This window comes from Rutidosis leptorrhynchoides, chromosome 4 (genome assembly GCF_046630445.1).
Source record: "Rutidosis leptorrhynchoides isolate AG116_Rl617_1_P2 chromosome 4, CSIRO_AGI_Rlap_v1, whole genome shotgun sequence".
Lineage (NCBI taxonomy): Eukaryota > Viridiplantae > Streptophyta > Magnoliopsida > Asterales > Asteraceae > Rutidosis > Rutidosis leptorrhynchoides.
This window is the reverse complement of record NC_092336.1, coordinates 470,273,575-470,288,552: the sequence shown is the minus strand read 5'-3', so window position 1 is coordinate 470,288,552 and position 14,978 is coordinate 470,273,575. Positions and strand designations below refer to the sequence as shown.

Here is a 14,978-nt window from a genome sequence, read left to right as displayed (position 1 = left end):
TAGGCAGAAGCTGGATGCAAGGACCACTCCATGCATATTCATAGGCTATGGAGATGAAGAATTTGGATACAGATTATGGGATCCAAAGGAGAAAAAGGTGATCAGAAGTAGGGACGTGGTGTTCCATGAAAGCCAGACAATAGAAGATATTGAAAAGCCCACAATATCTCAGAAGTCAAATGTTGCTGCTCAGGTGCCAGAGGCAACAGCGGAATCATTCATGAGAAATGAATTTTCAGTACAAGAAGAAATGCCAGAAGTAGAAGATAATGAGGAAAATGACGGTGCTGAGCAGGGGGAGCCACAACCCCATATGCCAGACGTTCCAGCACCATCACAAGGTCAAGATGATGGTGGATCTCCTCAGAATGTTCCAGAAGTTCGTAGATCTGAACGAGGTCGGATTCCATCGAGTAGATATCCAGAATCCGAGTACCTTCTACTTACTGAAGATGGAGAACCGGAGAGTTTTCATGAAGCAGTAACTCATAAGGATAAAGAAAAATGGTTGCTCGCAATGCAGGATGAGATGGATTCTCTGCAGAAAAATCAAACTTATGAGATTGTAGAACTTCCACGCGTGAAGAAGGCACTGAAAAATAAATGGGTGTTCAAGCTGAAAAAGGATGGTAGTGGAAAAGTGGTAAAATATAAAGCACGACTTGTAGTCAAAGGATTCCAACAGAAGAAAGGGATTGATTTTGATGAGATATTTTCACCAGTAGTCAAGATGACTTCAATTAGAGTCATACTTGGATTGGTCGCAAGTATGAACTCAACTTTTCTTCATGGAGATTTACATGAAGAAATTTACATGGAGCAGCCGGAAGGTTTTGAGGTTTCAGGAGATAACCTCGTATGCAAGCTGAAGAAAAGTTTGTATGGTTTGAAGCAGGCACCTAGGCAGTGGTACAAGAAGTTTGACTCGTGCATGGTGAGTCACGGGTACAAGAAAACTGCAGCAGATGAGTGTGTCTACATTCAGAAGTTTTCTGAAGGAGATTTCGTTGCTCTTCTACTATATGTAGACGATATTTTGATCGTAGGGAAAGACGCAACGAAGATCAACCAGCTGAAGAAGGAACTCTCTAAGTCTTTTGACATGAAAGACTTAGGACAGGCTCAACAGATTTTGGGAATGCAGATAACCCGAGACAGGAAGAATAAAAGGTTATGGCTATCTCAGGAGAAGTATATTGAACAAGTGCTTTCACGTTTCAATATGAACAATGCCAAACCTGTTAGCATTCCATTAGCCAACCATTTCAAGTTAAGCAAGAGTTCTTATCCCTCATCCAAGGAATAGATCGGGGAGATGTCTTCAGTACCATATTCTTCAGCAGTTGGAAGTTTGATGTATGCGATGGTGTGTACAAGGCCCGATATTGCTCATGTAGTGGGAACAGTGAGTCGTTTTCTCTCCAACCCCGGGAAAGAGCATTGGAATGCAGTAAAATGGATTCTCAGATATCTTAAAGGTACAAAGAATCTATGTCTTTGTTACGGGGGAGCTGATCCAATCTTGGAAGGCTATACAGATGTGGATATGGCCGGAGATCCTGATAGTAGGAAATCTACTTCAGGATTCATTTACACTTTTGCAGGGGGAGCTGTTTCATGGCAGTCAAGACTACAGAAGTGTGTTGCATTATCCACAACTGAAGCAGAGTATATTGCTGTCGCAGAAGCTGGAAAAGAAATGTTGTGGTTAAAGCGTTATCTCCAAGAATTTGGAATCAAGAAAAAGGAGTACAAGGTACATTGTGACAGTCAGAGTGCTCTAGATTTGAGCAAGAACTCCATGTACCATTCCCGTACAAAACATATTGATATTCGCTATCATTGGATACGCGAGGTAATTGATCGACAACTGTTGAGACTAGTGAAGATCCATACAAAGGAGAATCCTGCGGATATGTTAACAAAGGTGGTGACTCGAGAGAAGTTGGAGTTATGCAGATACATAACTGGAATGTTCGTGGATTCGGCTGGAGGGGGAGAATTGAAAGTTTCCAGCCTACAATCTAGAAGCTCACCTTCTAGATGTTCAAAGTAGCCTTCTTTGAACACCATGTAGAAGAAGCAAAGATGAACACGATGACGGCCGCCCACCATCTCCGTTCACACCCTTCCACCGCCATAGAATTTTTACTATAAATAGAGGTGCAAACCTCAATTGTAAATCATCCCAAATCATTCAGAGAAGTGTAATCACAACCTAGAGAGTGTGTGTGAGCTTGAGAGTTTTTTTTTGTAAGAGTTTTGTAATACTCTGTAAATCTATTCTTGTGAGTAATAGAGTTGTTTTTCTCTCAAATTTATATCTCCCAACGTCCAGGCGATCCCCTCTTCCTAACAGTTTGAAAGTACCTCCATGTGATGTGGAACAGATGTCTGAATTAGTGATTGGTTTTTGATTGTTCTGCATCAGTAGAAGCATTTATTTAACTGATTTTGAAGCTGACCCATTCTAGCATTCATTGCCATCTCATTGTTGTTGTCGTTGTTATTGTCTGCAGTTGTGATTATGTTGATATTCTTTGTAGGTGGTGTATAATGTGTAGTGGTTTTTGTTGCAGGTGGTATGTATTTGCCATGTAGAGCCGGTGCCCAATTGGATAACCAACTAATTTGTAACATTCTTCCTTATTGTGTCCTTCAAAGCCACAAATACCACAAAATACCTCTTTCTTGAAGCTACTCTTCCTTTCTTGTGGTCCTGAACTGTTTCTGTTGGAGTTCCACTTTGAAGTGTTGTTGTTTGAGCATCTATGATAGGATGAGTGAGTGGAAAGTGCAACAGATATGTTTGATTTGAAGGTGTTAGCTTCTCTTTGTCTTTCTTCTTGCCTTATCATACTGTAAGCCTTTGCAACATTAGGTAATGGTTATATTAGTAATACTTGGTCCCTGATGTTAGAGTAGGACTCATCAAGCCCCATGAGAAATTGCATTAACCTCTTTCCTTGATCTCTTTCTGCATTTAACCTTCCATTTTCACATGTACAAGCAAAGGTACGGACATATGGTGCTTCTATTGCATCTATTTCATCCCAGTAACCTTTAAGCTTTTGATAATATACCTCTATAGTGCATTGATTCTGCTTATGTTGAGTGATGTCATTTGTGAGTTGGTAGATTCTGTGACCATCCAATTGAGAGTAATGCTCATGTAATTCTTTACAAGCTGTATTAACAAAGTTTAGAGAATTGCTTATTTGATCTGTGATCGTGTTGAGTATCCAGGAGATTATCATATCATTTGTCCTTTCCCATAGTGCCCTAGATCTTAAATTGACTTCAGGTTCAACAAATTGATTAGTAACAATTTGTAATTTGTTCTTAGCATTTAGTGCGATCGTCATAGATCGTCGCCAGGAACTATTATTATCTGATCCTGTAAGTTTCTTCGAAATGAGGATTAAGCCAGGGTGATCATTTTGATGAAGGAACAGAGGATGATCCGGTGAATTGAAGTCTTCAGTTGCAGGTGTTAGTGTTGGATCGATTGTGTGACCAGTCGCCATTGATGTGATTGTAACGATGGAGAAATTAGGGTTTAGAAATGATTTCGTGTGATTTTGAGAGATTGATCTGTAATCAATGGATTAAGCACATGCATGATGAAGAATCGATTGAGCTGATTGAATTGCTAAACGCAATTCCCCTCTGATACCATAATAAGATTTACGATTTAGGTAAATCTGCCATTGAACTTCATTGAAACAACTGAATGTACAAGATCAAGTTGAGATTATATACTGTTACAGAAATACACTAACTGCTAAAACAGAAAATAACAAACTACTAACTCTAGTTACATAACTAATTGCTAACTATGGTTAAGTTAAATGGTGTTGTAGTCCTTGACGTGTCTTCTTCTTCTTCTTCTTGTGTATTTAGATGAGGTAGTGTTGACTGCATTGACTTTATGTATCTCATTAGTTACAACCTAACTTTTATGCTGTAAAAACCATTCACCTCAAAAATTCAAATATTTTCAACAATTAGAAATGTCGATAACTATTTAACAGAAATCACTTGCGATCCAAAGAAATGTAGCCCTTAAAGCTGCAAGTCTCTTTTAGCTGCCGTATATTTCACCCGATGCAATACAAATTTGTGTGTTTTGGTCAAATCCAAGCAGGGGCGGTGCCAGTAAAGGGTAGAGGGGGGCGTCCGCCCCCAGTGGATTTGTAATTTTCAGTGAATTTTTTTTGGATTTTTTCATTTTGCCTCAGGTGAATTTTTTTTTGTCTTCCAAAAGTCTCCATATTTTGCCCCTAAAGCTTCCATATTTTCCCCAAAAACCTTTGTATTTTGCCCAAAAACCATCGTATTTTCCCTAAAAACCTCTGTATTTTGCCCAAAACCTCCGTATTTTGCCCAAAACCCTCCGTATTTTGCACAAAACCCTCCGTATTTTGCTCAAAAACCTCCATATTTTGCCCAAAACACTCCACATTTTGACCAAAAAAATGTTGCTACGCTTTCAAATTAAAAATTCGCCCCTGGTGAAAAATTTCTGACTCCACCACTGAATCCAACAACAACAACAACAACAACAACAACGAAACCCAATACCACATGCGTGGTGTATGGGGAGGTGAGATGTAGACAATCATTCTCTTATCCAAGAATAAAGACTATTCATTTCTCCACCCAGAGTGAAAACACTTTCAAACGTAGAGAAAGTCATCCCTCTCTCTATTCGACGGATAGAGAGATTGCTTCCGAGTGGACCTCCGGCCAATAAGTAGGAAATTTTTTTTAAATAAATTTAAAAATAAAATTGAGACGTCATGAAAATGGTAAAATCAAATTTCCATGAGTTTTATTTTCTGTCTGAAATTTACTTTTGGCTCTAAGAGTCAGTCAAGTCGCCACTGAATCCAAGTGCTTGTAAAATTAGCGTTGCCTCTTCTGGCGTAAGAGGACAAAGGCCTTACGATCGCCTCTCTTCTGACACTATATCCTCCCTCCACCACGGGAACGAACGTCTAAAAACAAATGGCCAAGTCGGGTCAAAAGTCAAAATGGGAACAATTTTGGTACCAACGGTTCTAACCTGTTCGGTGACTTGGTCCAAGACCTTAATCAACCCTTTCATTATACCTATTAAAAGATGCAGCTTCTATCAAAGAGGTTACCTCAAACGTTCGAGTCCGTTAGCTTCTTCAATAGTGCAGTCATGTGTACAACCTGAAAAGGCTAACATGTCCGTCTCATATCTCAAGTGCAATGCCATAAATGGTCCTTGTTCTTGGAGAATATGCACTACTTTATTTTCGAAAGCTTCGATTGAACGTGTGAACTTTAAAAGCCCTGAAATTGACACGGCATTTGAGTTATTGAAGCAACTGTGAGATTCCACTCTTTACAAATTTCGTATTGGTTCGATTTTTTTTTTTTTTTTTTTTTTTGAAAGGCAAGCTTGCATCAGTCCGGACCGAAGCCTAGTCATCATTTGCACACACACACGCGCTTTCGGGCAGGAAACCCGAACCACACTCTGAGGATCCGACCCTTAAACCATCCAGAGGGGCAGGCGGGCCGGACCTTAGTCCCGGAGCGGGTCGGTAAAACCTTCCCTTTGGGCCACTTTCAAGGAATATATTTCAATTCCTAGAGCGGGTGACGAGGTTCGAACCCGAGACCTCTAGCCCTGCGAGTACACAAGTGTAACCGCGGTACCGCTGGACCGAAGATCCGTTGGTTGGTTCGATTGAAGTGTATAACCTTATGATTTCTAAAAGGTGGTAGAACCGGTAATTGGTTACAAAAACTTATCAATGAGATCACATTAGTCAACAATAACTCCAAACATTACAGCGCTTCACCTTTATAAAATTTATTAGAAAATATATATCATCGAATACTCCTTCCATCTGTGGTTGTAACAATTTCAATTAATTCCTTACTGGAAGTGATAGTGTATCCCCCGTCAAGACACGCAAAGCTACGCTAACGAAGGTATCACACCTAACGATGATAGATGACATAAGGTTGGATCACAAGAATGCATATGTCAAATACAAACTAACGGCGGGATATCCTTGAAATCAAATAATGGCGCTCAAAGGACAGAAGAAGAATGCCATCAAATAAGAATCCCAATATTCAGAGTTGGTACAAATCCACTTCCGTCATACGAAGCAATCGTAACGAAGGAAAGTATTGACGAAGGGATCACGGTTACCAATGGACAGGGACCTCTCCTAAGGTCACGAGGTCACCTAGACTGAAGGAGAGGAGTTAACGGGTTGACCAAACTCGTTACCACTAACATCCAAATGACAAAAGAGGAATGCTGCAGGTTAACTTTCTTGGACCACCATAGATTACAGTCAGCCGAAGGGAAAGTCCCCTTTGTCTCATCAGAGATTGCCTCGAAGACTGAATCTACCTAGAAAACTACTGATGATAAGGCTGTTATCTAACTCTATATAAAGGGAGCATGATCCCTGGACAAGCATACACACTCAGTCATAATCACTCATACATAAAACACTCTCAATGAGTTACCTCCGTATCTTGGTGGCGTAAAGTACGATACCTTCGTACTATCTTCGGGGAATCGCCAACAAGCATACATCCACCATCATATCACCCCATATCGTCCATTTAGTGATCAGATCACAACTTCCTTGTTCAGCTAACAAGGTGTGCAAAGAATTGTACAAACAATTGGCGCCATCCGTGGGACCCCACTTCAATACTTACTTTGTTTGAAAAACGCAAGATCATGGCGGAATCTGATCATCCACCGCCCGGTTTCTCTCTACCATCTGAGGTAGATCAACATGAAACCGGAACACGGACACCTATCACTCCTGCTATGCCAATAACTACAAACCGGAATGATTCCGAATCACCACCGCTAATCGATAAAACCTTCATACTCAACAACTATGATAACATACGCGCTGTTATCAAAAAGTTGCGAGAAGAATGGCAGTTACACAGTCGGCGAACACTGACGTATGACAGCGATGATGTCGACGAAGAAATGGAAATGGAGGCCAGGCCAGCAAGAAGTATCCCTCTTACCAACCAGCCTCAGATCTTACAACCGGCAGTCCCTCCGAGTATCACTCTCCAGCCGATACCTTCACAGCTGACTCATTCAATGACCACCACCAGTGTCCCTCTGAGCCACTCAGGAGGACCAATTACGCAGCAGTATACCTTCGGGAGCCCATTCCCTGTTGCTCCACAGAGCATACCCAACGCCATCACTATCTTACCAACTACGGGAATCATTCCCCTGGTAACTCAGCCGAGCGCTTTGTTGCCCCCAGGGTTACAATTATGGAATGGAAGTAATCCGTGGGTCAGTTTTCCTTTCCAAGGTACGTACATCGGAGGTACCTCCGCAGCGAACAACCTCTACCACGGAGCTAGCGGAAATGTGTAGTGACCCGAACTTTTCCATGTTTATATATATTAATTGAGATTGATATTTACATGATTAAATGTTTCCAACATGTTAAGCAATCAAACTTGTTAAGACTTGATTAATTGAAATATGTTTCATATAGACAATTGACCACCCAAGTTGACCGGTGATTCACGAACGTTAAAACTTGTAAAAATTATATGATGATATATATATGGATATATATATAGTTAACATGATACTATGATAAGTAAACATATCATTAAGTATATTAACAATGAACTACATATGTAAAAACAAGACTACTAACTTAATGATTTTTAAACGAGACATATATGTAACGATTATCGTTGTAAAGACATTTAATGTGTATATATATCATATTAAGAGATATTCATACATGATAATATCATGATAATATAATAATTTAAAATCTCATTTGATATTATAAACATTGGGTTAACAACATTTAACAAGATCGTTAACCTAAAGGTTTCAAAACAACACTTACATGTAACGACTAACGATGACTTAACGACTCAGTTAAAATGTATATACATGTAGTGTTTTAATATGTATTTATACACTTTTTAAAGACTTCAATACACTTATCAAAATACTTCTACTTAACAAAAATGCTTACAATTACATCCTCGATCAGTTTCATCAACAATTCTACTCGTATGCACCCGTATTCGTACTCGTACAATACACAGCTTTTAGATGTATGTACTATTAGTATATACACTCCAATGATCAGCTCTTAGCAGCCCATGTGAGTCACCTAACACATGTGGGAACCATCATTTGGCAACTAGCATGAAATATCTCATAAAATTACAAAAATATGAGTAATCATTCATGACTTATTTACATGAAAACAAAATTACATATCCTTTATATCTAATCCATACACCAACGACCAAAAACACCTACAAACACTTTCATTCTTCAATTTTCTTCATCTAATTGATCTCTCTCAAGTTCTATCTTCAAGTTCTAAGTGTTCTTCATATATTCTACAAGTTCTAGTTACATAAAATCAAGAATACTTTCAAGTTTGCTAGCTCACTTCCAATCTTGTAAGGTGATCATCCAACCTCAAGAAATCTTTGTTTCTTACAGTAGGTTATCATTCTAATACAAGGTAATAATCATATTCAAACTTTGGTTCAATTTCTATAACTATAACAATCATATTTCAAGTGATGATCTTACTTGAACTTGTTTTCGTGTCATGATTCTGCTTCAAGAACTTCGAGCCATCCAAGGATCCGTTGAAGCTAGATCCATTTTTCTATTTTCCAGTAGGTTTATCCATGGAACTTAAGGTAGTAATGATGTTCATAACATCATTCGATTCATACATATAAAGCTATCTTATTCGAAGGTTTAAACTTGTAATCACTAGAACATAGTTTAGTTAATTCTAAACTTGTTCGCAAATAAAAGTTAATCCTTCTAACATGAATTTTAAAATCAACTAAATACATGTTCTATATCTATATGATATGCTAACTTAATGATTTAAAACCTGGAAACACGAAAAACACCGTAAAACCGGATTTACGCTGTCGTAGTAACACCGCGGGCTGTTTTGGGTTAGTTAATTAAAAACTATGATAAAATTTGATTTAAAAGTTGTTATTCTGAGAAAATGATTTTTATTATGAACATGAAACTATATCCAAAATTATGATTAAACTCAAAGTGGAAGTATGTTTTCTAAAATGGTCATCTAGACGTCGTTCTTTCGACTGAAATGATTACCTTTACAAAAATGTCTTGTAACTTATTTTTCCGACCATAAACCTATACTTTTTCTGTTTAGATTCATAAAATAAAGTTCAATATAAAACCATAGCAATTTGATTCACTCAAAACAGATTTAAAATGAAGAAGTTATGGGTAAAACAAGATTGGATAATTTTTCTCATTTTAGCTACGTGAAAATTGGTAACAAATCTATTCCAACCATAACTTAATCAACTTGCATTGTATATTATGTAATCTTGAGATACCATAGACACGTATACAATATTTCGACCTATCATGTCGACACATCTATATATATTTCGGAACAACCATAGACACTCTATATGTGAATGTTGGAGTTAGCTATACAGGGTTGAGGTTAATTCCAAAATATATATAGTTTGATTTGTGATCAATACTGAGATACGTATACACTGGGTCGTGGATTGATTCAAGATAATATTTATCGATTTATTTCTGTACATCTAACTGTGGACAACTAGTTGTAGGTTACTAACGAGGACAACTGACTTAATAAACTTAAAACATCAAAATATATTAAAAGTGTTGTAAATATATTTTGAACATACTTTGATATATATGTATATATTGTTATAGGTTCGTGAATCAACCAGTGGCCAAGTCTTACTTCCCGATGAAGTAAAAATCTGTGAAAGTGAGTTATAGTCCCACTTTTAAAATCTAATATTTTTGGGATGAGAATACATGCAGGTTTTATAAATGATTTACAAAATAGACACAAGTACGTGAAACTACATTCTATGGTTGAATTATCGAAATCGAATATGCCCCTTTTTATTAAGTCTGGTAATCTAAGAATTAGGGAACAGACACCCTAATTGACGCGAATCCTAAAGATAGATCTATTGGGCCTAACAAACCCCATCCAAAGTACCGGATGTTTTAGTACTTCGAAATTTATATCATATCCGAAGGGTGTCCCGGAATGATGGGGATATTCTTATATATGCATCTTTTTAATGTCGGTTACCAGGTGTTCACCATATGAATGATTTTTATCTCTATGTATGGGATGTGTATTGAAATATGAAATCTTGTGGTCTATTATTATGATTTGATATATATAGGTTAAACCTATAACTCACCAACATTTTTGTTGACGTTTTAAGCATGTTTATTCTCAGGTGATTATTAAGAGCTTCCGCTGTCGCATACTTAAATAAGGATGAGATTTGGAGTCCATGCTTGTATGATATTGTGTAAAAACTGCATTCAAGAAACTTATTTTGTTGTAACATATTTGTATTGTAAACCATTATGTAATGGTCGTGTGTAAACAGGATATTTTAGATTATCATTATTTGATAATCTACGTAAAGCTTTTTAAACCTTTATTGATGAAATAAAGGTTATGGTTTGTTTTAAAATGAATGCAGTCTTTGAAAAACGTCTCATATAGAGGTCAAAACCTCGCAACGAAATCAATTAATATGGAACATTTTTAATCAATAAGAACGGGACATTTCAGTTGGTATCCGAGCGTTGGTCTTAGAGAACTAGAATTTTGCATTAGTGTGTCTTATCGAGTTTGTTAGGATGCATTAGTGAGTCTGGACTTCGACCGTGTTTACTTGAAAAATGATTGCTTAACAAATTTTGTTGGAAACTATATATTTTTAACATGTGAATATTATGTGATATATTAATCTCTTAACGCGTTTGATATAATGTGATAGATGTATACCTCTAGAACAAGTCCCATTGGCTCACCTAATAATAATGAAGAGTCAAATGTAAATTGGAATGATTTGTGGACTGATTCACAAGTTCCCGAAGAGGAACCGGAAGAAGAGTCGGAACCGGAAGAAGAATCGGAACCGGAAGAAGAATCGGAACCGGAAGAAGAATCGGAACCGGTGGGGGAAATAATAAAACGGTTAAGTAAAAGAAAATCCTCAACCAACCGACCAAGGTTAATTATGGTCAATGGTGTTTCCGCCAAGGAAGCAAAATATTGGGAGGATTACCAATTCTCCGATGATTCGGATTCCGACGAGAATTCCGATGATGTTATAGAAATTACCCCAACTGAATTTAAAAAGGCAAAAGAAAATAATAAGGGAAAGGGCATAAAAATATAGAAATCTAATTCCAACCCCGATGAACTTTATATGTATCGTCAACCCCCGAAGTCCTTAAGTTGTAACAATGACCCGGGAACCTCTAAACCACCAGGTTTTTCTAAACCAATGTGGAAAACGACGGCTCGTATTAGGGGAACATCATATGTTCCTAGAAACTTGGCAAAATGAACCAAAACTGAAGAAGAAGAAACAAGTGAGTCGGAATAAGATAGTTGTATTCGTGTGGTGTAATATATGTAATATAGTGTGCTTATGCTTTATGATATATGTAAAAAAATTGCTTGTATTAATAAGTATTTTTTTTTATGAATCTAACTCTTGTCTATTTTACAGTATAAAAACACAAAATGGATAGACAACCCAATATTTTAAAAGACCTACCCGGAGACATGATTGATGAAATCTTGTCTAGAGTCGGTCAGAATTCTTCGGCACAACTATTTAAGGCGAGATCAGTTTGTAAGACATTCGAAGAACGTTCCAAGAATGCCTTGATTTATAAAAGGCTTTCGTTCGAAAGATGGGGGATATCACATTGGGAAATCCATAAGTTACGATGTGTTTACTTTGACGCATATGTTGCGGGGAACCCAAATGCTATTTTACGCAATGGGTTAAGAAATTATTTTGACTCAATATATCCGAATATTGGACTTCGTGATTTAGAAAAAGCGGCTAACATGCAACATAAAGAAGCATGTTATGCTTACGGATTAGTAATGTTCACTTCTCACCAAAGTGAGAACAAGAACATCGGGCTACAACTATTAAACAAAACGTTCCCACAAGTGACGGAGTCGGTAATTGGGGTAAGAAATGAGGTTTTTAGATTGTTACGGGACTGTTGGACATTACGTAACCCTCGTCCCTTTGACGACGTTACAACACGCTGTCTTATCAATGGCCATAATGGTTATATTCCACAAGACCAAGGATGGGAAGTAATCCTAGTAAAACCAGAATGCATGACTTGTTTCTGGACGTATGAATTACGTGTCTTTATTGCCTTTGCTGAACGACTTGTGTACTAGCTAGAATTATCTTCACAACCATCTTGTATCAAATTTATTGTGTGCTATATTTCATGCTATATGTAAAATAAGCGGTATTGTAAGTTTGTAAAATATTGTGTAAAAGTTTGAACGCGAAATATTATTATAATCAGTTTTTTATATAGAATTGTAGTAGTTGAATTGTATATTAGCTACTAAGTATGAACTTAACGGGTAGGTACTACTCGAATTTAAACTTATAAAACGCTAATATGAAGAAAAAGCTTTTATAAATGAGTTCATATTGTGCTACGAAATACTATTAACTACTCTTAATATTCTGTATGATTAACTTGTTCCATTTGACTATTTTGAAGGAAATGGCACCGACTACTCGACACACCGTGAATATGAATGAAGAGGAATTCCGTACTTTTCTAGCTTCAAACATAGCCGCAGTACAGGCTGCGCTACATACCAACAATAACCTTGGATCTAGCAGTACAGGAAATCGTGTAGGATGCACCTACAAAGAATTCACTGCCTGCAAACCTTTGGAATTTGATGGAACCGAAGGACCGATCGGATTGAAACGGTGGACCGAGAAGGTCGAATCGGTGTTTGCCATAAGTAAGTGTACTGAAGAGGACAAAGTGAAGTACGCTACGCATACCTTCACAGGTTCTGCGTTAACATGGTGGAATACCTATCTAGAGCAAGTGGGACAAGACGATGCGTACGCACTACCGTGGTCAGCATTCAAGCACTTGATGAACGAGAAGTACCGTCCAAGAACTGAGGTCAATAAGCTCAAGACAGAACTTAGAGGGTTACGAACCCAAGGATTTGATATTACCACGTACGAAAGACGATTCACAGAATTGTGCCTATTGTGTCCGGGAGCATTCGAAGATGAGGAAGAGAAGATCGACGCGTTTGGGAAAGGATTACCGGAAAGAATCCAAGAAGATATAAGTTCACATGAGCCCACCTCCATACAACAGGCATGTAGAATGGCTCACAAACTAGTGAACCAGATTGAAGAAAGAATTAAAGAACAGACTGCTGAAGAGGCCAATGTGAAGCAAGTCAAAAGAAAGTGGGAGGAAAACGGTGATAAGAATCACCAATACAACATCAACATCAATTAAAACAATAATCGCAACAATTATCCCAACAATCGCAACATCAATCGCAACTACAACAAATGGCCCAACAACAACAACAACAACAACAACAGCAACTACAACAATCATCCCAACAACAATAATAACCACAACAACAACAACAATCAGAAGCAGCTATGCCAAAGGTGTGAAAAGTATCACTCGGGGTTCTGCACCAAATTTTGCAACAAGTGTAAAAGAAATGGTCATAGCATGGCGAAGTGTGAGGTCTACGGACCAGGGGTTAATAGAACGAAAGGAACAAATGGTGTCGGAACGAGTAATGGCGGAGCAAGTAGTGTCGGAGCAAGTTATGCCAATGTAGTTTGTTATAAATGTGGAAAACTCTGCCACATTATTAGAAATTGTCCGAACCAGGAGAACATGAATGGACAAGGCCGCGGAAGAGTTTTCAATATTAATGCGGCAGAGGCACAGGAAGACCCGGAGCTTGTTACGGGTACGTTTTTTATTGACAATAAATCTGCTTACGTTTTATTTGATTCGGGTGCGGATAGAAGCTATATGAGTAGAGATTTTTGTGCAAAATTAAGTTGTCCATTAACGCCTTTGGATAGTAAATTTTTACTCGAATTAACAAATGGTAAATTAATTTCAGCAGATAATATATGTCGCAATCGAGAAATTAAACTGGTTAGCGAAACATTTAAGATTGATTTGATACCAGTAGAGTTAGGGAGTTTTGATGTGATAATCGGTATGGACTGGTTGAAAGAAGTGAAAGCAGAGATCGTTTGTTACAAAAATGCAATTCGCATTATACGAGAAAAAGGAAAACCCTTAATGGTGTACGGAGAAAAGGGCAACACGAAGCTACATCTTATTAGTAATTTGAAGGCACAAAAACTAATAAGAAAAGGTTGCTATGCTGTTCTAGCACACGTCGAGAAAGTACAAACTGAAGAAAAGAGCATCAATGATGTTCCCATTACAAAAGAATTTCCCGATGTATTTCCGAAAGAATTACCGGGATTACCCCCACATCGATCCGTTGAATTTCAAATAGATCTTGTACCAGGAGCTGCACCAATAGCTCGTGCTCCTTACAGACTCGCACCCAGCGAGATGAAAGAACTGCAAAGCCAATTACAAGAACTTTTAGAGCGTGGTTTCATTCGACCAAGCACATCACCGTGGGGAGCTCCTGTTTTGTTTGTCAAGAAAAAAGATGGTACATTCAGGTTGTGTATCGACTACCGAGAGTTGAACAAACTTACCATCAAGAACCGCTACCCACTACCGAGAATCGATGACTTATTTGATCAACTACAAGGCTCGTCTGTTTATTCAAAGATTGACTTACGTTCCGGGTATCATCAAATGCGGGTGAAAGAAGATGATATTCCAAAGACTGCTTTCAGAACACGTTACGGTCATTACGAGTTTATGGTCATGCCGTTTGGTTTAACTAATGCACCAGCTGTGCTCATGGACCTTATGAACCGAGTGTGTGGACCATACCTTGACAAGTTTGTCATTGTTTTCATTGATGACATACTTATTTACTCAAAGAATGACC

At 37.9% G+C, this 14,978-nt stretch overlaps 1 protein-coding gene and 1 pseudogene across 1 annotated transcript; both read right to left on the bottom strand.

The window, feature by feature from the left end:
* Positions 1 to 2,888: 2,888 nt before the first annotated feature.
* On the bottom strand, positions 2,889 to 3,527 carry LOC139842285 (uncharacterized). Its single transcript, XM_071832442.1, has one exon. The coding sequence runs from the start codon at positions 3,525 to 3,527 to the stop codon at positions 2,889 to 2,891; it is 639 nt and encodes a 212-aa protein (XP_071688543.1).
* An 81-nt stretch (positions 3,528 to 3,608) lies between these two features.
* Positions 3,609 to 14,978, bottom strand: part of LOC139842284 (rhamnogalacturonan I rhamnosyltransferase 4-like) — a 235,488-nt pseudogene continuing 224,118 nt past the window's right edge.

Excerpts from the sequence above, each read along its gene's own strand:
- LOC139842285 (XM_071832442.1), bottom strand. The coding sequence starts at position 3,527 with ATGGCGACTGGTCACACAATCGATCCAACACTAACACCTGCAACTGAA.